This window comes from Zingiber officinale, unplaced genomic scaffold (genome assembly GCF_018446385.1).
Source record: "Zingiber officinale cultivar Zhangliang unplaced genomic scaffold, Zo_v1.1 ctg138, whole genome shotgun sequence".
NCBI lineage: Eukaryota > Viridiplantae > Streptophyta > Magnoliopsida > Zingiberales > Zingiberaceae > Zingiber > Zingiber officinale.
Genome location: NW_024589834.1, coordinates 1 through 20,124, shown reverse-complemented (window position 1 = coordinate 20,124; position 20,124 = coordinate 1). Strand labels below are relative to the sequence as shown.

General features: G+C 38.2%; 5 protein-coding genes across 5 annotated transcripts; 4 read left to right on the top strand and 1 right to left on the bottom strand.

Annotated features, from left to right (window-relative positions):
* The first annotated feature begins 192 nt into the window (after window positions 1-192).
* LOC122036321 lies at window positions 193-1,181 on the top strand. Its single transcript, XM_042595613.1, has one exon. The coding sequence runs from the start codon at window positions 216-218 to the stop codon at window positions 1,179-1,181; it is 966 nt and encodes a 321-aa protein (XP_042451547.1). The 5' UTR covers window positions 193-215.
* An 896-nt stretch (window positions 1,182-2,077) lies between these two features.
* On the top strand, window positions 2,078-5,108 carry LOC122036331 (inactive glucose-1-phosphate adenylyltransferase small subunit 2, chloroplastic-like). Its single transcript, XM_042595627.1, has 9 exons — window positions 2,078-2,328; window positions 2,440-2,730; window positions 2,984-3,247; window positions 3,382-3,543; window positions 3,661-3,761; window positions 3,860-3,971; window positions 4,174-4,272; window positions 4,546-4,668; window positions 4,902-5,108. Exons 1-9 carry the CDS (start codon window positions 2,086-2,088, stop codon window positions 5,016-5,018), a joined length of 1,512 nt encoding a protein of 503 aa, XP_042451561.1. The 5' UTR covers window positions 2,078-2,085; the 3' UTR covers window positions 5,019-5,108.
* Window positions 5,109-6,046: 938 nt separating this feature from the next.
* On the top strand, window positions 6,047-8,935 carry LOC122036326 (PHD finger protein ALFIN-LIKE 8-like). The gene is made up of 6 exons (XM_042595621.1): window positions 6,047-6,208; window positions 6,296-6,395; window positions 6,472-6,504; window positions 7,145-7,373; window positions 8,201-8,330; window positions 8,409-8,935. The coding sequence occupies exons 2-6, from the start codon at window positions 6,296-6,298 to the stop codon at window positions 8,688-8,690; spliced, it is 774 nt and encodes a 257-aa protein (XP_042451555.1). The 5' UTR covers window positions 6,047-6,208; the 3' UTR covers window positions 8,691-8,935.
* Window positions 8,936-9,291: 356 nt separating this feature from the next.
* LOC122036332 (KH domain-containing protein At1g09660/At1g09670-like) lies at window positions 9,292-13,210 on the bottom strand. Its single transcript, XM_042595628.1, has 7 exons — window positions 12,836-13,210; window positions 12,191-12,276; window positions 11,564-11,709; window positions 10,365-10,496; window positions 10,173-10,289; window positions 9,853-9,996; window positions 9,292-9,775 (listed from the first exon to the last, which is right to left on the bottom strand). The coding sequence occupies exons 1-7, from the start codon at window positions 12,949-12,951 to the stop codon at window positions 9,629-9,631; spliced, it is 888 nt and encodes a 295-aa protein (XP_042451562.1). The 5' UTR covers window positions 12,952-13,210; the 3' UTR covers window positions 9,292-9,628.
* A 1,124-nt stretch (window positions 13,211-14,334) lies between these two features.
* LOC122036329 (integrin-linked protein kinase 1-like) lies at window positions 14,335-20,061 on the top strand. Its single transcript, XM_042595624.1, has 12 exons — window positions 14,335-14,996; window positions 15,074-15,148; window positions 15,224-15,328; window positions 15,871-15,956; window positions 16,230-16,350; window positions 16,558-16,637; window positions 17,071-17,133; window positions 17,249-17,370; window positions 18,095-18,180; window positions 19,143-19,267; window positions 19,393-19,524; window positions 19,865-20,061. The coding sequence occupies exons 1-12, from the start codon at window positions 14,568-14,570 to the stop codon at window positions 19,869-19,871; spliced, it is 1,431 nt and encodes a 476-aa protein (XP_042451558.1). The 5' UTR covers window positions 14,335-14,567; the 3' UTR covers window positions 19,872-20,061.
* The last annotated feature ends 63 nt before the right edge of the window (window positions 20,062-20,124 follow it).

Below are 20,124 nucleotides of genomic sequence, written 5' to 3'. Positions count from 1 at the left end.
TAAATTACGAAAATATTCGTAGAAATATATTGAAAACTTTCACGTTCGCTGTAGACGCGACACGTGTATTGCTGATAAATCTCCTGGTCAAACATGCAAAGCTACAAGCTCGCTCGACCCGCCGTTGACCGGCTTGGTTCGCCTCCGTATAAATTCATCAATCGAGAGAATCGAATCGGACCTTCGCCGTCCTCTGCTTCCTTCCTTCCCCGTCCATGTCGACCGTCGACGCCGTTCAATCGCTTTCCCAGGTCCTCGGAGCCGTAGCGGACTCCCTCGCCGTCGCTGACAGTCCTGCCGTCGCGCTGCTCCACGACGAGGCCGTCGGCGCCGAAATATCGACGCGCCTTCGCGGGCCGAACTCAGGCGCCGGCGACGATAATCTCTGTCGATGGCTCTACGACACGTTTCAATCGAACGACCCCGATCTCCAGCTCGTCGTCCTCAAGTTCATGCCCACCGTCGCCGGCGTGTATCTCTCCCGGGCCGTCTCGCGACAGCCGCTAGCCGGATTCGAGGCGGTGCTGTTGGCCCTGTACGCGTACGAGACCGTTACACGGGGAAACGAAGCAGAGAGTTTGACTCTCCCCGACCTTTCCAATCCGAGCGTCTACCACGAGGGCAAGGCGTCGCCGAAGAAGTCGGCGGCGGAGCTCACCGTGGCCGTGTTGTCGCCGGTTCTGGAGCCCTATGGCACTGTTCGATCGACGAAGCGAGCGAGAATCGTGGGCGTGGCTTTGGAATTGTACTACAACAAGATTTCGTCGATGCCGGCGTCGTCGAAGCTGGCCTTCTGCGAGTTCTGCCTGGCTTGGGTCTGGCAGGGGCAAAAAACCTGCGAAGGGAAAGAGGAGAGTGGCGACGGGAAGGAGCCAGAGCCGGCGCCGGCGAGGTCTTACAACGTTCCCTTTCCATGGGAGCTATTCCAGCCGGCGATAAGGATCGTGGGGCATTGCCTTCTGGCGCCGTCGAGCTCAGAGGAGCTGAAGGCGGTGGCATACACCGCGGTGGAGCGACTATACCTCCGGGCCACGCACGACATGAAGCCCCAAGAAATTTTGGCGGCGAGAAGCCTACTGCGGCTGGGGAAGATGCCCGGAGACGACATTGCGGAGCCGACCATCACGGCAAACTCGGAGTACTCTGAGGAAGCCTTGAAGAAAACCGCGCAGTTGGCGTAGGTAAGAAATCTAGGACGATCGATTCAAAATCTCCTGTAATTCTAAACTACCGTAATTGATTCAAATTCGAAGGCAAGCAATTGCGTAGCGAACAGCAAGAAATACTCTAAATCTTCTGTGATTTCCTTTCGAACTAAAAATTCTCTCACATTAATCAAATGAATCAATGTCAAATATTCATCAGAAAAGAACAAAGAAAAAAGAATTCAAAAGGAGCAAAACAGATAACAGAGAAGTTGGAAATCATCAAATTACAGAAGAAATAACATCGCCCAATATCAAAATGCCTTTGTTGTAGAGTAGGTGACAGCGCTGGGAGAAGTGAGTGCGCGCCAAATTTTGAAATTGGTGGGAAAATTCAGCTCGCGATTGCACCAAATTGAACCGGTCGTCGACCCGGTACAGATGGTCGTTTACTAGTAGCATTAATTCTTTTATCGGAGAATAAAAATCTTGTTCTTGTCCATGTTCATGTGGCAACATGCTTATCTTGCTAACCACTCCATTCCAATCCATTTGATCAAATGATGAGCTCGAAGAGGAAGCTTTATCAGTGGTTGAAGTTGCAAGCTTTCTTGAGTTCTTGTCTCCCTCTTTAATTGTGTTGGTTTGTGGAGTTATACTGCCTTTTTAGTTCCTTTTCTTTTCCCAAGAAGAAAAAATCAAGGCAACCGGGAGGAGCCAAGATCTTGTATTGTTTTTTTTTTTTTTATAGCAATTCTATGAAAGATTTGTCTTTGGATCAACATGATCTCATCAATCTTTAGGAAGCCAAGAATTTTAAGGTACATGGCCTTTGAGGTTGGCAAAAGAAACCTTCTCCAAGTAGTGTTCATGAAGGAGGAGGAAAGCTACATATTCTCTAATACTTTTTCTTTCCTCTTCAAGCATTACTATTTATACCATGAAGTTTAGGGTTCATGGTGGCAGCAAAGGCATCACATTCCTTTGGAGGAGGCCCAAGTTTGTTGCCATGGTGATGCTGCATTTGGCTCCTCCTTCCTATCTGATCCGCAGGCACAATTCCATCTCCATGCAACACTCAGAGTTGAAGCTCCAAAGAAGCAGCTTGAAGCAGTCGCAGGTGTCCTCGGATGGGGTGGACAGCAGAAGCTTGTGGCAGTCCGAGAAGAAGCTGCTGAATCAGGCAAGTTATTTTCATGCTGGTTCAGTGTTGCATTTCTATTGTTTGACAAACTTCTCAAGCGAATGTAAGATGTTGAAATGAGACCAAAGAAATTTCATATGATCGTTGCAGAGTGTCTTGGCAATTATATGTGATGAGGAACCAGGCACAAAGCTGTATCCGTTGACAAAGAGAAGGTCGAAATCTGCGCTTCCGATAGCGGCGCATTATAGGATAATTGACTTTGTGGTGAGCAACTGTATCAACAGTGACATCACGAAGATATATGCTCTAACTCAGTTTAACTCTACCTCTCTAAATTCTCACATATCAAGAGCTTATTCTGATGTTGGCCTTGGAAAGGATGGTTTTGTAGAGGTCTTGACTTCTTATCAGAGCACTGAAGATCTAGGGTGGTTTAAGGTCAGCATGGTGAAAATGTGTGTTCATATTTTTCTGGATCAACATATCTCTTTCTCGATATCAACTTCATTGAGAATGTCTTCAATCTTCACACAAGCTCTGAAAAATAACTCTCTCAGATTTCTTAAGTTTCTTTTCAAGAATAGAATCTTTGATTCTTGCAAACATATTACAACATGACATTCCCCCATTAGTTCAATTTGTATCCGACAAAATAAACTATTTTGTTTCGACTTGTTATTTTTGTATGAAGGGAAATGCTGATGCAGTTAGAAAATGGTTGTGGAGATTGGAAGAGCATCAAGTGGAAGATGTATTGGTTCTTCCTGGTCACCATCTCTATGAAATGGATTATGGAAGATTAATTAGTGCTCATAGAGATACTGGAGCTCACATAACGATGGCAATGGCAGCTAACGGCAGGAGGAATTATGATACATCTTTAAATTTCCTTTTACGAGATCCTGTTCATGAACTGAAGTTGACATTGGATTCAATTCAAGATCAATCTCTCGTAGTAAGTTCAATACACTAAGCCAAAACTTTGCTCGTTGCTACAACTTTGAACACTAAATTAAACCGAGCAAATGGAGAGAAAGAGATGTAGCTTTCTCTGAACTAAATTGTGCCCATTGTTTGTGGTACATTCAGGTCACCACCGGCACCCGAACATATCCAGATTTGGATGTCAAGAACATGGGAATATATGTCATTAGCAAGGATGTGCTGTTCAGACTTCTACAAGAGGAACTACCCGATGCGTATGACTTTGAAACTGAAGTTATACAAGGTGCAGTTTCCTTGGGGATGAAGGTTTGCACCCTGATTACTTTAACTGATCTCACTTGTTTCAGAAATTTTCCATTGAAATTGGACAGGCCAACAAATAGGAAACTTGTTGTTGTTCTTATTTTCTAAAATGTTTTTTAGGTCCATGCTTATATGTTTGATGGACATTGGGATGATCTCATGAGCATCCAAGCATTTTACCAGGCCAATATGGAGAGCTTATCTAAACCATTCAATATCAAGTAACGTTTCTTCTTAGATTGACAAAGAACATTATTTTCATCAATCAACTACGATATATCTATCTTTTGCTCTACTAAAAATGTTTTTTTGGTTTTAGCTTCCACAATAAGCAGCCTGCAGTGTACACATTGCCCAATTATGTTCCTCCAACTACAATATCCGATGCGGTTGTAAAGAGCAGCATTGTTGGTGACGGCTGTCTCCTAAATGTAGGTGACTAATTTCTACCATCATCAAGAAAATCTAGTAAACACACACTCTAAGAAGTTGATGGTTCTATCTTCCATATTCAAAGTTGTATAATTCATTTCGATAGAATCTGGCATACGTGTACAGCTCAGACTTGTGAGATAGTTGTTTATGAATCAATACCAAGATTTAACATTCTATATTTAATTATGTTAAGAATAGAGGTGCAAGATCAGTCACTCTGTGATCGGCAAGGGAACATGCATTGGAGATGGAGCAACGATTGAGAAATCTGTGGTGATGGGGAGCGATATATACCAGGTCTGTCTTGTTTAACATCAATGTTGTTTCATTAATGATATTGTCTTTTAAGTAAGAGTCAAAATCCTTCCCCTCAAAAGAAGATTGAAAAGAAGAAAGCTGTATCTATCGATTCAACACTTATAGGTTCGTACCTCGCCACAAAAGAGGGTTGAAAAAAAAAAACCTGTACCTATCGATTCAACACTTATAAGTTCATACCAATCGATTCAACACTTACAAGTTCATACCAAGTTGTCACTTGCCATAAATGCTTTTTTCAATGGTGAACAGGCAGAGTTACAATGGAACACAACATTGCTGCAAGGTTCAGATATTCCAGTTGGCATTGGAGAAAAGACTCACATTCAAAAGGCTATAATCGATAAAAATGCAAGAATTGGAAAGAATGTTAAGGTAACCAAAGTTCATCAAATTTGAAGCTTGATCATCTCAGTTGACAATCAACAAACAAAAAGAACTATAGATTTTATTTCAAATATTGCAATTGTGATCAAAGTATCAGTGTGTCCTGAAACACTGCATTCTGATAAACTAAGTTTACTGCCATTTTCTACACAAGCAATTGAAGGATTAGAAAGAAGAATCATAAGAGATATCAGCTCTCTTGTTTGTTATCTTCTTAACAGATCATTAACCGAGACGGTGTCCAACAATGCGATAGAGAGGCATGCGGATACATCATTTCCGGAGGCATTGTCATTGTCATGAAGAATGCAATCATACCTGATGGTAGCATCCTATAATTGTTTTAACATAGCTTAGACTTGTTGTGAAACTTAATTCAGTTTTGGCCAAAACCACTACAAAGATTGAATGCCTGTCGATAGATAAAAGAAAAAGGTGAAATAAAGAAATGTGCAAAACATTTATATTGTTTAGCAATAAATATTATGGTTTCTTGCATTTTGAAGTAATGATCACTATGCATTGTTACAGAAGCATTTGACATTGTGTTTCCTTTTGAAAAGAACCATATTCTAAAGCTTAATGCTTCAATTGTGTAAAGATTTCTCTTGGTACTTTGACCTAATTGATGGTTACTAAGGGTTATCTCATTATAGAAGTGACAATTTTTTTTGGTAATCCAAGTATCTAATTTTTTTTAATTGACTAATTTTAAATATGACCAATCCCATCTCACAAAAATTTTACAATGGAAATTAAAAAAGTAGTATTTTTAAATATACAAAAGGTGCTAATTTTGTACATAAAATTGATGATTATCTATTTATATTCCACCCAATTTATATTGAAATAATATTTTTTTTGGTAAAAATAAAAAAGTCTTTATTTTTATCATTAAAACTATTATTTTTTTAAAAATATATGTTTTTCATTAAAAATGTTCTTATTCTAAGCTCGGTCTAACAACTTTAACAAAAGTTGCTATAATGTTAAGTAAAATTATTAAAAATGTTACATATAAATATTATTTTTTAAGTTGATTAAAATCATTTTAATATTATTATTACAACTTATATAGAAAGTTTGACTCTCGAATAAATAATTTGGTCAAATTATTTTAATATTTTATAAAATATAACACTTTTAATGATAATGAAAATAAGTATATATATATATATATATATATATATTTTTTTTTTTTTTCCCGTTTTCTAAAACAAAAATTGGAAATCAGGGGCATATTTGGGGTTTTCTGCAAAAGAGTAAAAAAATCGATGGATTTTGTCTTTTAGGGCTTATCCCCTTATAAACACTTGAATCCGGTCACCTACCCGGTAATATTATGCCGCCCGTCTAAGTATCCTCGCCGCACAATCTATTAATTGCAAGGACTCATCTTCCACAGCCACCACCGCCACCTTCTCTTCCTCGTCGCTTTCGTCTCGCCTTCCTCTGCTTCTCCTTCTACCGGCGCCGCCGCACCTAGGCTCCGACTCCGACCAAAGCCCTAATCCTTCGCTCCTCCCAGGTACGCAAAACCCTAACCTCCTTTCCGACTCCGGCTCTCAAAGTTCCCTTTTTGATTCCCCTTGCGCCTCCGGGTGGTGGGTCGCAGATGGACGGCGGTGGCGCGGCACGGGTCACTCGCACGCCCGAGGACGTCTTCCGGGACTTCAGAGGCCGCCGTGCCGGCATGATAAAGGCTCTCACTACTGGTCTCTCTCCTTTCCTACTCTATTTCTGGTTCTTCTTTCTGTTTGGTGGTTTTTGATGGCCCCTTTTGGTTTGCAGAGGTCGAGAAGTTCTACCAGAAGTGCGATCCAGGTGAGGCTGATGGCCTTGCGCTTGTGTAGTGGTCGAATTTCTCTAGCCCTGCTGCGTTGATTGTGTTTTTTCTTTCATCCAAGAAACTGTCGGCTTGTAATTAATGACTGAAAACAAGTTCTTTCATCAAGCTGCTTATTTTAGCCGCTGAAACTTTAGCAGATAATTTCACCTTTATCAACATGCACAAAGAGCCGAGACAGTTTTCTAGTTTGGCTACTTTGTCACCCCGTTTTTCTTAAATTGTTGATTTTGTTTCCCTGCTTTTATGCAGTAGTAATTTAGAACTATGTTATAGTAAATTGTGAGCTTTAATCTGTGAGTCGAGAAACCTATGTTCGATTGCTAAGAGTACCCCCTACCAAAGGAAAATAGTCGGTGTACTATCACTCACAGATGTTCCTTCTGCTGCTTTTGTTCTGTATCCTCTTTCCAAAGAGCTTCTGCGAGTGTGGTTAGAGAAAGATTTGACTACTGTGTGAATGCTAAACATACTTGTAGCTTTGTTTAAGAGACCACTAGATGGTTTTCTTCTATCAAACTATATAACATAATCTCATCTGGAACTTAAACATATTGATTCTTTAATAACATGGACATTATTACATACATTTTCTCATTGTATGGAAAACAATTGCAGAAAAAGAGAACTTGTCACTTTATGGGTTTCCTAATGAGACTTGGGAAGTGAACTTGCCAGCTGAGGAAGTGCCACCAGAACTACCTGAGCCAGCTTTAGGAATCAATTTTGCTAGGGATGGAATGGCCGAGAAAGATTGGCTAGCACTAGTTGCGGTTCACAGTGATTCATGGTTACTCGCAGTTGCCTTCTATTTTAGTGCACGTTTTGGATTTGACAAAGAGTCAAGGTAATTGATCATCACACAGTGAGGCTTTTATCATCTATTTGCTCTTCAAAGCATCCATTTATATTGTCTTTTTTCACTAATAAATTTGATATGTTAAGTTCTGATGTACATTTTGTAGTTTAAGCACATCAAATAATGGTTTCAGTTGTCGCGATTTGTAATTATTTTACTAGTTTTTGTGATTTTCTTTGGATGATTGTTCCTCTTTATGAGGTCATGGAAAATAACATTTCTTACAGTCTTATGTTTCATGTGCCAATATACTCGGAATTTTAGCCATATTTTTCGATTGAAACTTGATTTATTATTCAACAAATTTGAGCCTGTAGTTTTGATTTTTTTTATTGTCTACTCAATATTCATCTGGAATTTAAAGGCACACAAAGTGAAATATTGTTCCATCACATCTCAGCACATTTGTTATAAGCTATGGGTATTTGATACTGACAGTTGTAGTTTAGAAGAATAATTAATTGATAATTTTAATGCATATATCATACTATCCGTGCCTCTTGTGTTAATCTTTAGAAGGAGGTACATCGTTGACTCTGGTATTGCAGTTGGCTGTTGTTAAAGGACTTGGCTTTCTTCCATTCTAATTTTATTGGATTTGGCGAATCAACATGGAAGTCAACAATCTAGTATAGAATAGGTCATAGCAATCAAATGTAAAGACTATTATCAGGTTGTTTTTTTTGTGTGGATCTAGCTCAAGGAGTTTGTGCTTTACCTTGATATTAATATCATGGTTTATATCATTCAGAATTTCACTTACCAAATAATAGCATACCTGATGTTATTTGCGATGCAACGATTCAATACTACAGGAGGCGGCTTTTTAATATGATCAACAATCTGTCTACTATATATGAAGTTGTAACCGGAACAGTCAAGAAGCAGTCAAAAGAGAAGAACCCTAATAGCAGCAGCAAGAGCAACAAGTCAAGCTCCAAGAAGGTAGCGCTCACTCTCTTTTCCATATTTTATTCCTCGCTAATATCCATCTCAACCATCTCTCGGTATTGTTTCTCTCAGCGGTACAGTGAAGCAGAGTCTGGCAAATTACCACCGTCGATGCCTTCTTTCAAAGAAGAAGACGACCTTAGGGAGAGTCCCGAAGACTACAATGACGAGCATGACAGCACTCTCTGTGGTGCGTGCGGAGAAAGTTACGGTAAGGATGAGTTCTGGATTTGCTGCGACTTGTGCGAACAGTGGTTTCACGGGAAGTGCGTTAGGATCACACCCGCCCGTGCCGAGCACATCAAGCAGTACAAATGCCCGAGTTGCAGCAACACTAAGCGGGCCAAGGTATGATGAAAGAGGCGAGAAGGACGGGGTTACTCTAACACCAAAAGATCACTCTTGCATGCCTCTGAACTTGTAGACTAAACCCTTTCGGCTTTGTTGTCAGCTTGTAGGCTAAAGTCTGGTACTTGTCCCTGTTTTATTTTGCTAGATATCGCTAATTTGGCTGTTAAGGAAAAAATGTTAGGATTCACTTAATGTGTAATCTAATTATGTTTAAATTTGCTAATGCCTGTGATCAGTGTTTTAAATCAGGCCGAGGATGAATTGGTTGAGTGATACTTCTGATCGAGTCTGGATAAAAAATCCAGTACAATTGAGCTGGCTTTATTGTAGTGACACATGAAACCTATGAGATTTGCAATGACAGTGGTGACAATGGCAATGTTGAGCCTGTACCTAGCACATTTTCATTTTTGTTGAAGATTGGAACATCAAAACTCAACTTTGAAAATTGCTTTTAGCTCAGACTGGTGCAAACTCTGGAGATCATCTAAAACTTCACCATGAATCAAGTTTGTGCTTGTAACCAAGTTAAAATTCGATCGAGCAAAAGAGCTATACCATATATAGCCGCACGTCGGAATAAGAACAAAAAATTACAAGGCAATTTACAGATCAGATTTTAAGCATGTCATTGATTTTCAGTACATAAGTGATTACAACAGCAACGATACAATAAACACAATGGTCAATGTGTGAGACACACGGACCAGAGTTTTTCTTCAGTTTCAGAGGAAAAGTTCATAAAGAATAAGCAATTAAACAAATTCACTAGTCATTTGCCTGGAGAAGTTTAAGGAATTATAATGTGAATTTACTGAGTAACAAATGATATCTCGCCAACTTGAACTGATGGGAGGGCCCTGCTTGTAGAGATGTCATCTCGTATTTGCCATATGTATTGAGAATCTGTGACCAAGGTATTGGAACCCAAAACTACACAGTCACCATCCTGTTTTTGCGCGTTTCATGCCCGTGCTGTTGAATGGGGATGCGCTTGGGCTCATTTGTGGGCTCTCTTCTCTCAGCGTGCCGTTGAGTATGGCCAACTCCCTAAGTTGTTGCTTCTTGTAGTAGTCCATAAACTCGTCCTGAAGGGTGACAATGTTCCAATAATAGGGTTCATAGAATAACATGCAAACACAACCCAGCTGAAATTTTTAGTTACCACAGGCTTCAGGAGGTCTTCCAGGGTGGCGACAGCTTGGTTTAAGCGAGCATCGACTATATCTGCTGTAAATTCGGCCTCCACTAGTATGTGAAGTGGTTCGTTTAGGTGTTCATAGCCAGGTTTATCCCTTAAGCTTTCTTCCTGTTCAGAAACGGTGAAAGACATGAGTTCAAGATGAGAAACTATGTTGCTAACCAGTTAAAAATGTCTTTGTCTAACACTTCGCATAACAAAAGGGAAAAAAATACTCATCGAGGTTTGGGAGATTGAAACACATTTTTTCATCAAGATGTATATAATACATGATATCCACATACCTTTATAGAATCCTTCACTGAACCGCGACCTCGTATATAAACCCTGCATTGAGTTGAGGCTTCAACTCTTTTTAAGGAGTTCCCACGTGGTCCCAGTAAACGACCAACAAAGTTGAACTGAATTGCACGAAACCAGCAGTTTAGCTCCTGTTTGATAGATCAACTAGTTGAATCTAGATAAAGTTAACATACATGAGGAAACTTGTCAACAGGAACATCTAGCCTCACAACTTTCTTTACAAGACTTTTAGCAAGTCCAGGAGTTCCACCCCAGCCAGGACTTGATGCTGGGAGGACCCCCACTCTGTGTAAGTATTCATTTTCCTGAAAAACAAAGTAAGATTATCTGAAACTGTTTTTTTTTAAAAAAAAATAATTAAGTAACAATTTTTTATGCAATAAAATTCCAGCAGTGAACTTTCTATGCTTTATAAAACAACTTATTGAGTAACTTCTTAAATCAAACAATATCAAGACAGAAGTTCATAAAGTAGTCAAGTTGCAGGAAGCATAGTAATGGATCCGGTGACAAACTAGTATTTATAACTATGCCAAACTGCAGAAAACAAAGATTGTAATACATCAATTCAAAAAATGCTGTAATATTTAACCATGAAATTCATTCTCTCTCTAATTATTTAAAAAATGTTCAAATGGTGCCTTTATGTCACCTACTATGCTTCGTTCGACTTTTCTTTGTAATTCAAACTCCTTTCAGTACATAGTAAGTGAGTGAAAGAGGAAAAGAATGCCTTTTGGAACTTTGGAACACCATGGGGCTGTGAAGGCTGGTCAATGACAATAAGCGATGAGTTTGGGGCTGCAGATATTGGTCAATAGCAAGATGCTGCAATGATGAAATGAGGAAGTGAATGACATCACACATGGCTGAGACTGAGTGATAATAAAGAGGATTGAGATAATCAATGAGCTAGGCTGCAATATCAATTGATGTTGGAGGCAGCTACAGACGACAAGGAAACAAATGGACAACAACAACCGGAGTGAGTAAAAAAGAATGTTGCTGATATGAGTTCAATTAGCTCCATTGTATATCATATCGATCAGATGCACTTGTTGAACCCTTGGAGGTGGAATGAGTAACTCTAAGGAGAAAGTGCTTGTTTGAATAAACAACATCTTGCTTAAACTTGTGGAAAAAAGAAGCATGATCAGAATGGAACATATTGAAGATTACACATAAACAGCAGCAAAACGATGAGATCGACGAAAAAGTTCTATGATTAACTTACAAAAATATGTGATCTCCTAGAACAAATAGAAGGATCATAATTGCATGAAGATGCAGTTGGAAGAGATGAATTCATTCATAGATTGAACACGAAGTTGCATTGACTATGATTCTGAAAGAAAAGCAAATGGCAGCATACCTCTGTGTGCATTCCTGACCTTGCCTCCAAATCCATGGGTCCACCATTGAAAGGGTGCCCAGTCAACCTTAGAGGAGAAGCATGCTCGATTCTCTCATGATCAATAAATGATGGGTTAGATATAAAAGCAGAAGCCCGCAAAATTTCTGCAACAATAATTGATATCTTAATCAGGATAATAATAAATTAAGTTGGATGTGGCAGAGACTTCATTGATCCAAGATGCAGAATTTTCTTTTCAATCTATCAAATGAAATAAATGATTCGTAATAATTGGCTTCAATGGAACTTATGTTTCTGGATAAGGAGAGATGGTGAAGCAGAACATTCTACCAAGAGTTGTTATAGTTAATCAAGAGCCAAAGAAATTTAAAGGCTGGCATAGCTGGAAAAATAAAGGCCACAAATTCTGAAGATTAAAAACATAGGTCGATCCAGAAAATAAGATATTGAAGATAAAAAAAAACCCGTTTTCAAAAGAAAGGAGAAAGTTGGACTACAATTTCATCTATACTGAAACCATATGATACTGTAAAACCTTGCTTCAGTATGAGTAACTTCGATTATTAAAAAGTGAACCAACTAAAACACAACGATTTTCCACAAGTGAAACATAAGAAACTATACCTTGGTTTAGAAGCCTGTAACAAAATGGTAATATTTGCAGAAATGGCCCTAATTTCTGCCTCTCAGCAAGTAGCTCAGCTAAATACCTGCAAAATAGCTCCAGTTCTTTCACATCGACAGTCAATGAATTCTGAACGAAGAATACTATAAAATCAACGAGCACTTTGCTTCTCTATGCTTATCATATACGTATTTGCTGCATCTGTCATATGCTGGTTGCTACATTCACTCGGATGTAAATCAAAACTTCATTAAATTCCAAATATGCAGATTCCACGCCAATTTAGTAATCACAATTAACCAAGTCAGAGTGGTTTGAAAGATGCCCATGCCACATCAACCAATTAAAAATACAAGCAACTGCGTTTACACCCTAAAGTAAGTTCCTTTTCCTCAGCAGAGAAATGCAACATACCTTATCATAACAAACAAAGAACATCCATATAGTATCACGATAAGCAACAAGTTTTTTTTTTATTAACAACCAATTTAATCAGTTAAAATTTCAGCACTAGGATCGCCAACTAGTGGGGAATCCGAAACCATTCCAGAGTCGTAAATGGGGACACCAAGTAATTAGTGTATCCGATTACCCAATCTCACAAAACAGAACATGATTCATAAATCGAGAGAAAAAGGAGGAACCTTTCTCTATCCGAGGTGGCGGCGGAAGGCCTCATGGAGTGGTGAGGCGAAGGGGACGAGTGGACGCCAGAGGGGGAATAGTGGAAGTAACCAGGAGGTGGGATCCTCTCATCCATGGCCTTTTGGCTGCCTACGTTATCGACTGATTGGGAACGATAAATCAAAGAAAAGGTAGTGCAAAAAAGATATCTACTTTCTGCAGATAAAGAAGCGAAAAGTAGTGGAGACCAGGCTGATCCTCGCCGCTTCCCTGCTGGAGGCGGCAGTGGCGGCGGCGGCTGTGATGGTAGCGAGGAGAGAGACCTAAAAAGAGGACCTTGGGAACTTTGGATTCTCCTTTAGGCAATTTTTTCAAAGCTTTGCTTAAGTTGCTAGAATATCAAAGACAGTACTCCATTTTCAAATTTAGCCCTAATTTTCTTAAACTATTGTCCTTCCAAACTAATTTAATTTATCCATTTAAATCTCGCACAAGTTCTCGTGTCCCTGTCTAGGAAGGTCGCTTAACTAAGACTAAATAAGTCTTTTTAGAATACATAAGACCGTCTTAAAAATGTCATTAAGATGACGTGATAGGATAGGGATGACTATATTATTGGGAGCGAACTCCAGGGTAATATGAAGCGCATGGATATAAGTTATGCCTCAGAATGAAAAAGAATTCTGAATCCGCTTTATCTATGAACAAAGAAGCTATAAGTAATGCAACTATGAATCTCATGGAGAGTTCGATCCTGGCTCAGAATGAACACTAACGATATGCTTAACGCATGCAAGTCGAACGGGAAATGAAGTTTCCAGTGACGAACAGATGAGTAACAGGTAAGAACATACCCTCGGGAGGGGAACAACAATTGGAAAATAATTTTACCTTTTACTTGTTACGACTATATACGATTCAATTTGAAAATTTTAAGTCATCAAACACTTAAAAAAATTAAAATTAAAAAATAAATAAATTTGAAATAGTGCAACTAGTCAATGGATTAAGGATTATTTGATACTCATCGAAAACTTTTAATTAACTCTAATTTGAGAATAAATTCATTGATTGACTTAGCTAAGTTGACTTGTAGCTTAGTTGACCCAATTTAGCTTGTGCCTTTTATATGCATCAAATATTTTTTTAAAAGAGAATCCAATTAAATTAATGTCATGAGATAATTAATTAGAATTATTTAAAGCAATTGTTTATTGGATGATCACATCGATCGGAATGTAACGTAGTCAATAAAACATTTGTTATTTGTTATTTTATTTTTTTAAAATATTAGTTATAAATCCCAAGGCCGTGTGGCTAAACTCGCGATTAAGCTAGCTAATTTTTTAATTAGGCGCGAGATTATCGAGGTAATATATTATCATCGTTTTAATATTAAAATTTAAAAGAAAAATAAAATTTAAAAAGAGAAATGGTTAAAGCGGTTAAAATAACTATATTACCGTTATTTATTGGCGCCATAAAGTGCGTGTCTCTCCCTCTCTCTTCCCGCGAAAAAGTAGGGTTGGTAATGGCGTATCGGTCCCTGCTTCCTCCTCCATTCGCTCTCTTCCTCTCCTTCTTCTTCGCCCGCTCCTGATTCCTTCCTCTGCAACCTTCGATCTCGCACATTCTTCGTCCTCCCAATCTCCCCCCAAAAAGGTATGATTTTTTTTTGGCGTCCCTTTGCCCCCTTCTTGTTTCCGTGCAACCGGTCGGGTTCTAGGGGTTTGATCTGAGGCGAGGGGATCGATGGAGGCGGAGCCGCCGGCGCAGGTCAAGCGTTGCATCTCGCGGCAGCTCTCCGGAGGCGACTCCGGCAGGAGGAGCGGGAGGTTCAGCTTCAAGCGCAACCTCTCCTTTAACCCGCGGCTCAACAGGTTTAGCTTCGGCAGGCAGTCCTCGCTCGATCCCCACCGCGAGTGCAGGAGCCCGACCGGCATGGATGAGCTCACGGTGCCGGAGAACCTGGACTCCACCATGCAGCTATTGTTTCTCGCGTCGCTAGGGGACGCCAAGGGTGTGGAGGAGCTGTTGAAGGATGGCGTTGATGTGAACAGCATTGATCTGGATGGCAGGACGGCCCTGCACATAGCGGCGTGCGAGGGGAATGTGGACGTCGTTAAGTTGTTGCTCAGCTGGAGAGCCAATGTCGACGCAAGGGATCGGTGGGGGAGCACGGTAAAAATCTTGTTTTTCTTCAACATCCATTGTTAGACTATTGAACTTAGGTTTGATTTCCTGGTGTTGCATGGTAGGCTGCCGTGGATGCCAAGTACTATGGTAATGTTGAAGTCTACAATGTCTTGAAAGCTCGAGGAGCCAAAGTCCCGGTATTTCTTCTGTTCCTTGACATCTATTGCATTTGGGTAATTAACCTCCTTAAGTTTCCTCACAAACTTCCTCAGAAGATTAAGAGGACTCCCATGGCCGTGTCAAATCCCGGAGAAGTTCCGGAGTATGAGCTAAACCCAGGGGAACTACAATTCCGTCGAGGTGAAGAAGTCTTAAAGGCACGTATCTCTTGTTTTTTTTTCCTGGCATATCGAACTAAACATATATAATAAAATTTTAACTAGTGCATACACAAAAAAAAAACATGAATTTGTGCTATTTACCAGTTTTTCACTTTCCACCACAATCTTGTCCTGCTTCTATCTGTTCACTTTTCCTGGCAGCAGTCTTTGGGTGACAATACTAGCTTAGTGTTTCAGGAATTATGGCCTGAGCAGTTTAAAAGACCATGATTAAGTTTTGGTCACTCTTATCTGAGCCATAAAGGATCAATCTACTGTAAAAAATTGATTTTAGTACTTGAACTGCATCAGAAGGCAACAGTGCAGCATTTGTAATTTTCTTTTGATATGTGTGTTGGTTTCATTGTCATTTTTTTTTTGCCTTGGCTTCAGCACAAAATACAAAACAAATTATTTTGTACTAAAGTTACATTCTTCTCAAAAGTGATTACTTGCTCATTTCATTCTTGGTATTTCTTTTCAATCACATATTAGTTAGTAAAAGGATGAAAGTTCACTTCTTCTACACACTTTGTCAGGGTACTTATCAAGTTGCCAAGTGGAATGGCACGAAGGTTTCTGTGAAAATTCTTGACAAAGATAGCCATTCAGATCCTGATAGTGTGTAAGTTCAAACATGACTATTTTGTGAAACTTCTCTTAGACTATCTTAACCTAGGGTGATTTGTTTCAATATTATCTGGGAGTTATGATGGTATAGATGCCTCATCAAATATTTGCCTGACTTTTCTGATTCACTAGGGGACTTCTTTCCCATGTTTCATTCTACTCTATATGCCCGTCCCTTACTTGCACAAATTGATTAGTCCAATTTCTTGATCTTCTCTATTTTTTTATTTTTAGATGTCTAAGATGTTTGTCACTTGCACTTATACAGAAATGCCTTCAAGCATGAATTGAATCTGTTGCAAAAGGCTAGGCATCCAAATGTTATCCAATTTGTAGGAGCTGTTACTCAAAATATACCTATGATGATTGCGGTAGAGTATCATCCAAAAGTAAGTTTTTAATGCTTGTTATGTATATATTATTATACCTTTGTGGTTCATTTCCTTATGATCTATGATTAATGTGTCTCTCTTAGCATTATTTGAAAAAATTTGTGCTAATTTTCCTCTTGTCACAATTTTTTAAAAATATTTTCCAACCAAGATTAATGTTGGTTTTAATCTTAATGTTTCAATTCTATCTATGTTAATAATCAGAGCGACTTAGGGAGCTATCTTCAAAAGAAAGGACGTCTGCAACCCCATAAAGCTTTAAGATATGCTCTTGAGATTGCCAGGCATGTCACACACTCTTTCACAGCTTTAATTCCTAGAAAAAAGGATCATGAACAAAAGAAAATTTGTTGCTAATATGATGCTCCAAACTCATAATTCCTAGTCTTTGTTGTGATACTAATCATGTGCTCATACAGTGTTATGGTTATAAAACAAACAAAGGTCCATTATGGCACTCCTAGCAAGAGAAGAAATTAATCTTTGTTAGCTACTGAGATATTAGTAGGTAATCTAACACTGCAATATAACAAAATCAACCAAATTTGTCTGCACTAAATAACAAAAAGGAGTTACGATCCCCTAGAAAATATGACATATAACCAAATTGTTATAAACTGGAGTAGACGCTCTTTATTCATTCATCATTTCGAAATCTGAATGCTCTTCCAATAAACAGAAGGTTTCCTGACAGTTATGATGTTGCTTGATATTCAGGGGATTGAATTATCTTCATCAATGTAAACCAGACCCAATTATTCATTGCAATTTAAAGCCAAAGTAAGAATGAGGAAGTGAGCTCATTTCCAAACTAGATAGACTATGCTTTAAAATTTGTGGTCCTTATTTGGTTATGTACAGTACTTAATTATTCAAAGTGTTGGTAAGGTGCCAGAAATATCTTGCTCGACTATGGGGGACAATTGAAGGTGGCAGGCTTTGGGATGATGAATCTCTTAAAAGTTTCACCTGATAAAGTAAAATTGGATAATGGGAAAGTTCAAATTGACAACTTCAGTAAGTTTTTTGATTTATTATAATTTTCCTGCCAAAATTCATACTAACAAACAAATTATTGAAGTGTGAAATTTCTTTTACTTCACAGTTCACACATATTGTTCAATACACAAAAAATGAAAATCAGTTGTTCAACAGCCAGTACATATATACTGGTGCTAAGAACTATCCTTCAACCTCCATATGTGGTTATATTGTCCTTTTTACTATATATTCTCTTACTATCAATGTGGAATCGTCTAAAATATGATGGCTAGAGATTCCTATACATTACATATGGTGCTTCAAATCTTGTTTGAGTTTCCTCAAATTTGAACTAATTCAATGCAAGACCTGAAGATAAGAATACATGTTAATTCATAGTAGATAGACCACCTTCATTAATTTAATAATATAGTTCCATTAACATAACAGTAGAACACAACATAATTTATCTTTGGTTTTAAATGTCCAATCACACTTCGTCTTTCATATCCTTGAACTGATCTAGGTTAAGGAATCAAAGATAACAAGTTGATATTCTTGGAGAGAAGAAATGGGTTAATAGTATATTATTGGTATCTTCATCTATTAGTACGTGTTAAAAAATAATCCTTATAAAGAAGGACAGCATTTATGCATTGCTTAATATTTCTCATTGTTGCAAATAAACTGAGACCCTTGTTTTAATCCAAATTAGTGATCTTACAAATCTTTCTGACTCAGCGACTTGATCTGCTGATAGGTTTGTACACGGCTCCTGAAATTTACAGGGATGAAGTATTTGATGCCAGTGTCGATGTATTCTCTTTTGGTCTCATTCTTTTTGAGGTTTGTTCAAGCTAAATTTCTTTTCCAAGTTTACCATTTAGATTTCTCGAGAAACCATCTTTATATCCAATAATATCTCTTAGCACCAAAAAGAAGTGTAACATGCAATTCAAAAAATATTTGATTAATTTCTGTATTGAGTTGGAAGAGTAAGCTTATATTGAGAGAGATACCTAAAGTATCTCCTTTCTCATGTCAGCTAGTGATGCTTCATAACATAATAGCTTGTGCACTATGTGGCTCTATAGTTAAACTGTTGGCAATTTTTTAAATAGATGATATTTTGGCCAATGTTGTATCTTTTATGCATTCTTTCTTTCTTGAAATTTGCAACCTCATGAAGTACCATTGACATTGTCTGTGTAATCTGATCATGCTAAACTACCAAAGTAACTTATGTAGCATTTGGCTTTTGTAGGAAATGAAAGGCAGAAAGCTTACCAGCTGTAGTTTCAGAATAGATAGGATGAATTGATTAGCATTTATTATTTTATAAAACTGTTGATCAATTTGATGGTCATTGTTGGGGTCTTGTTTCTTCTTCAGGAGTTGCAAATGTAATTTGGAAAACATTAAGGCTATATCTATTAATCATTTTCCTGTTCTACTTGTATCTGAGAATTATATGCATGCATGTTTCGCAATGATGGTAGATTCTCCAAGCAAGAAACTCCATTTCTATGATTGTTCCAACACTCAATTATCAGCATATATTTTATCAATATATTGGGTAAGAATGCAATTCTCCCCATTGTTAAGATGAATATTTTAATTTTTATACAGTCTCAGTATCATCTTAAACAAAGAATCAGATTTTTATATCACATTCCCAGTCAAAGATTGGAAACTTGTAGTTGATTCTATTTCAAAGTGTTTTCATGTTTTTGTTTTTTTATTTTACAAAGTGTTTCCATTTGCATTTATATTCTTTTGTCAGTTACATTCATTCCTAATGGTCTCAGATGATTGAAGGAGCACCGGCATTCCACCCAAAAAGCCCAGAGGAAGCTACCAAGATGATTTGCTTGGATCGACTGAGACCTCCTTTAAAGAACAAATCTAAAAGCTATCCTCAGGATGTTAAGGAGTGAGTTTAACATGTTGCTTATCAATACATATGTTTACCAGAGCCATTCAATCACAGAGTTTTTAAAACAATATAATCCAAACTACAACCTACAACAATGTTATCCTAAATTGTTCCTTTTGCAGGTTAATTGAAGAATGTTGGAATCCTGAGCCTGTAATTAGGCCAACCTTTTCAGAAATTATTATTCGACTAGACAAAGTCTATTCCATTTGTGCTAAGCAGGGACGGTGGAAAGACACCTTTAAACTCCCCTGGTACGTCCTCATATACTGATACTTGAGGATACACATTCATATATAGAACTCAATTTTCTGAAAGAAGCCTCAATAAGAATCCTTCTTGAAATGGTTGATGGTTGTTCTCAGGTGAAGGAATATCTATTAAAACCATAATATTAACTGTGGTGCATTTCTTCCTCCGAAACTGTTCTTAATCCAAATGCCAGTTGTGAATGCTTCATTCAATCACATTAAGAAAATCTAATGTTTGCTCCACACCACACAAAAGAAACTCCTTTCACTTTTGTTCCTCGCTGTCTCAAATTTTCATTCTTGTTTTGTTCATGTTGACGCGAAATTCAGCATCCTTTTGCAGGAAGTGAAGGTAGAGAGCTACCGGAAGGTCTTGTTTCACTAGAACTTGTACAATTTTGACACAACAAATCATTCATTAACTGATGTACACTTTTACTCGTTCTCAAACCTCAGACAGTGTACTTTGTTGATAGTTAAAATACAACATGACCGAAGTTATATGTTCTATTGCTCTCTTTATCTTCCTAGAATCATAGTTGTTAGGTAACATGGAGGGCCTTCCTCCACATTGTATTATATGTCTGTTCTGTTTATTGTAAA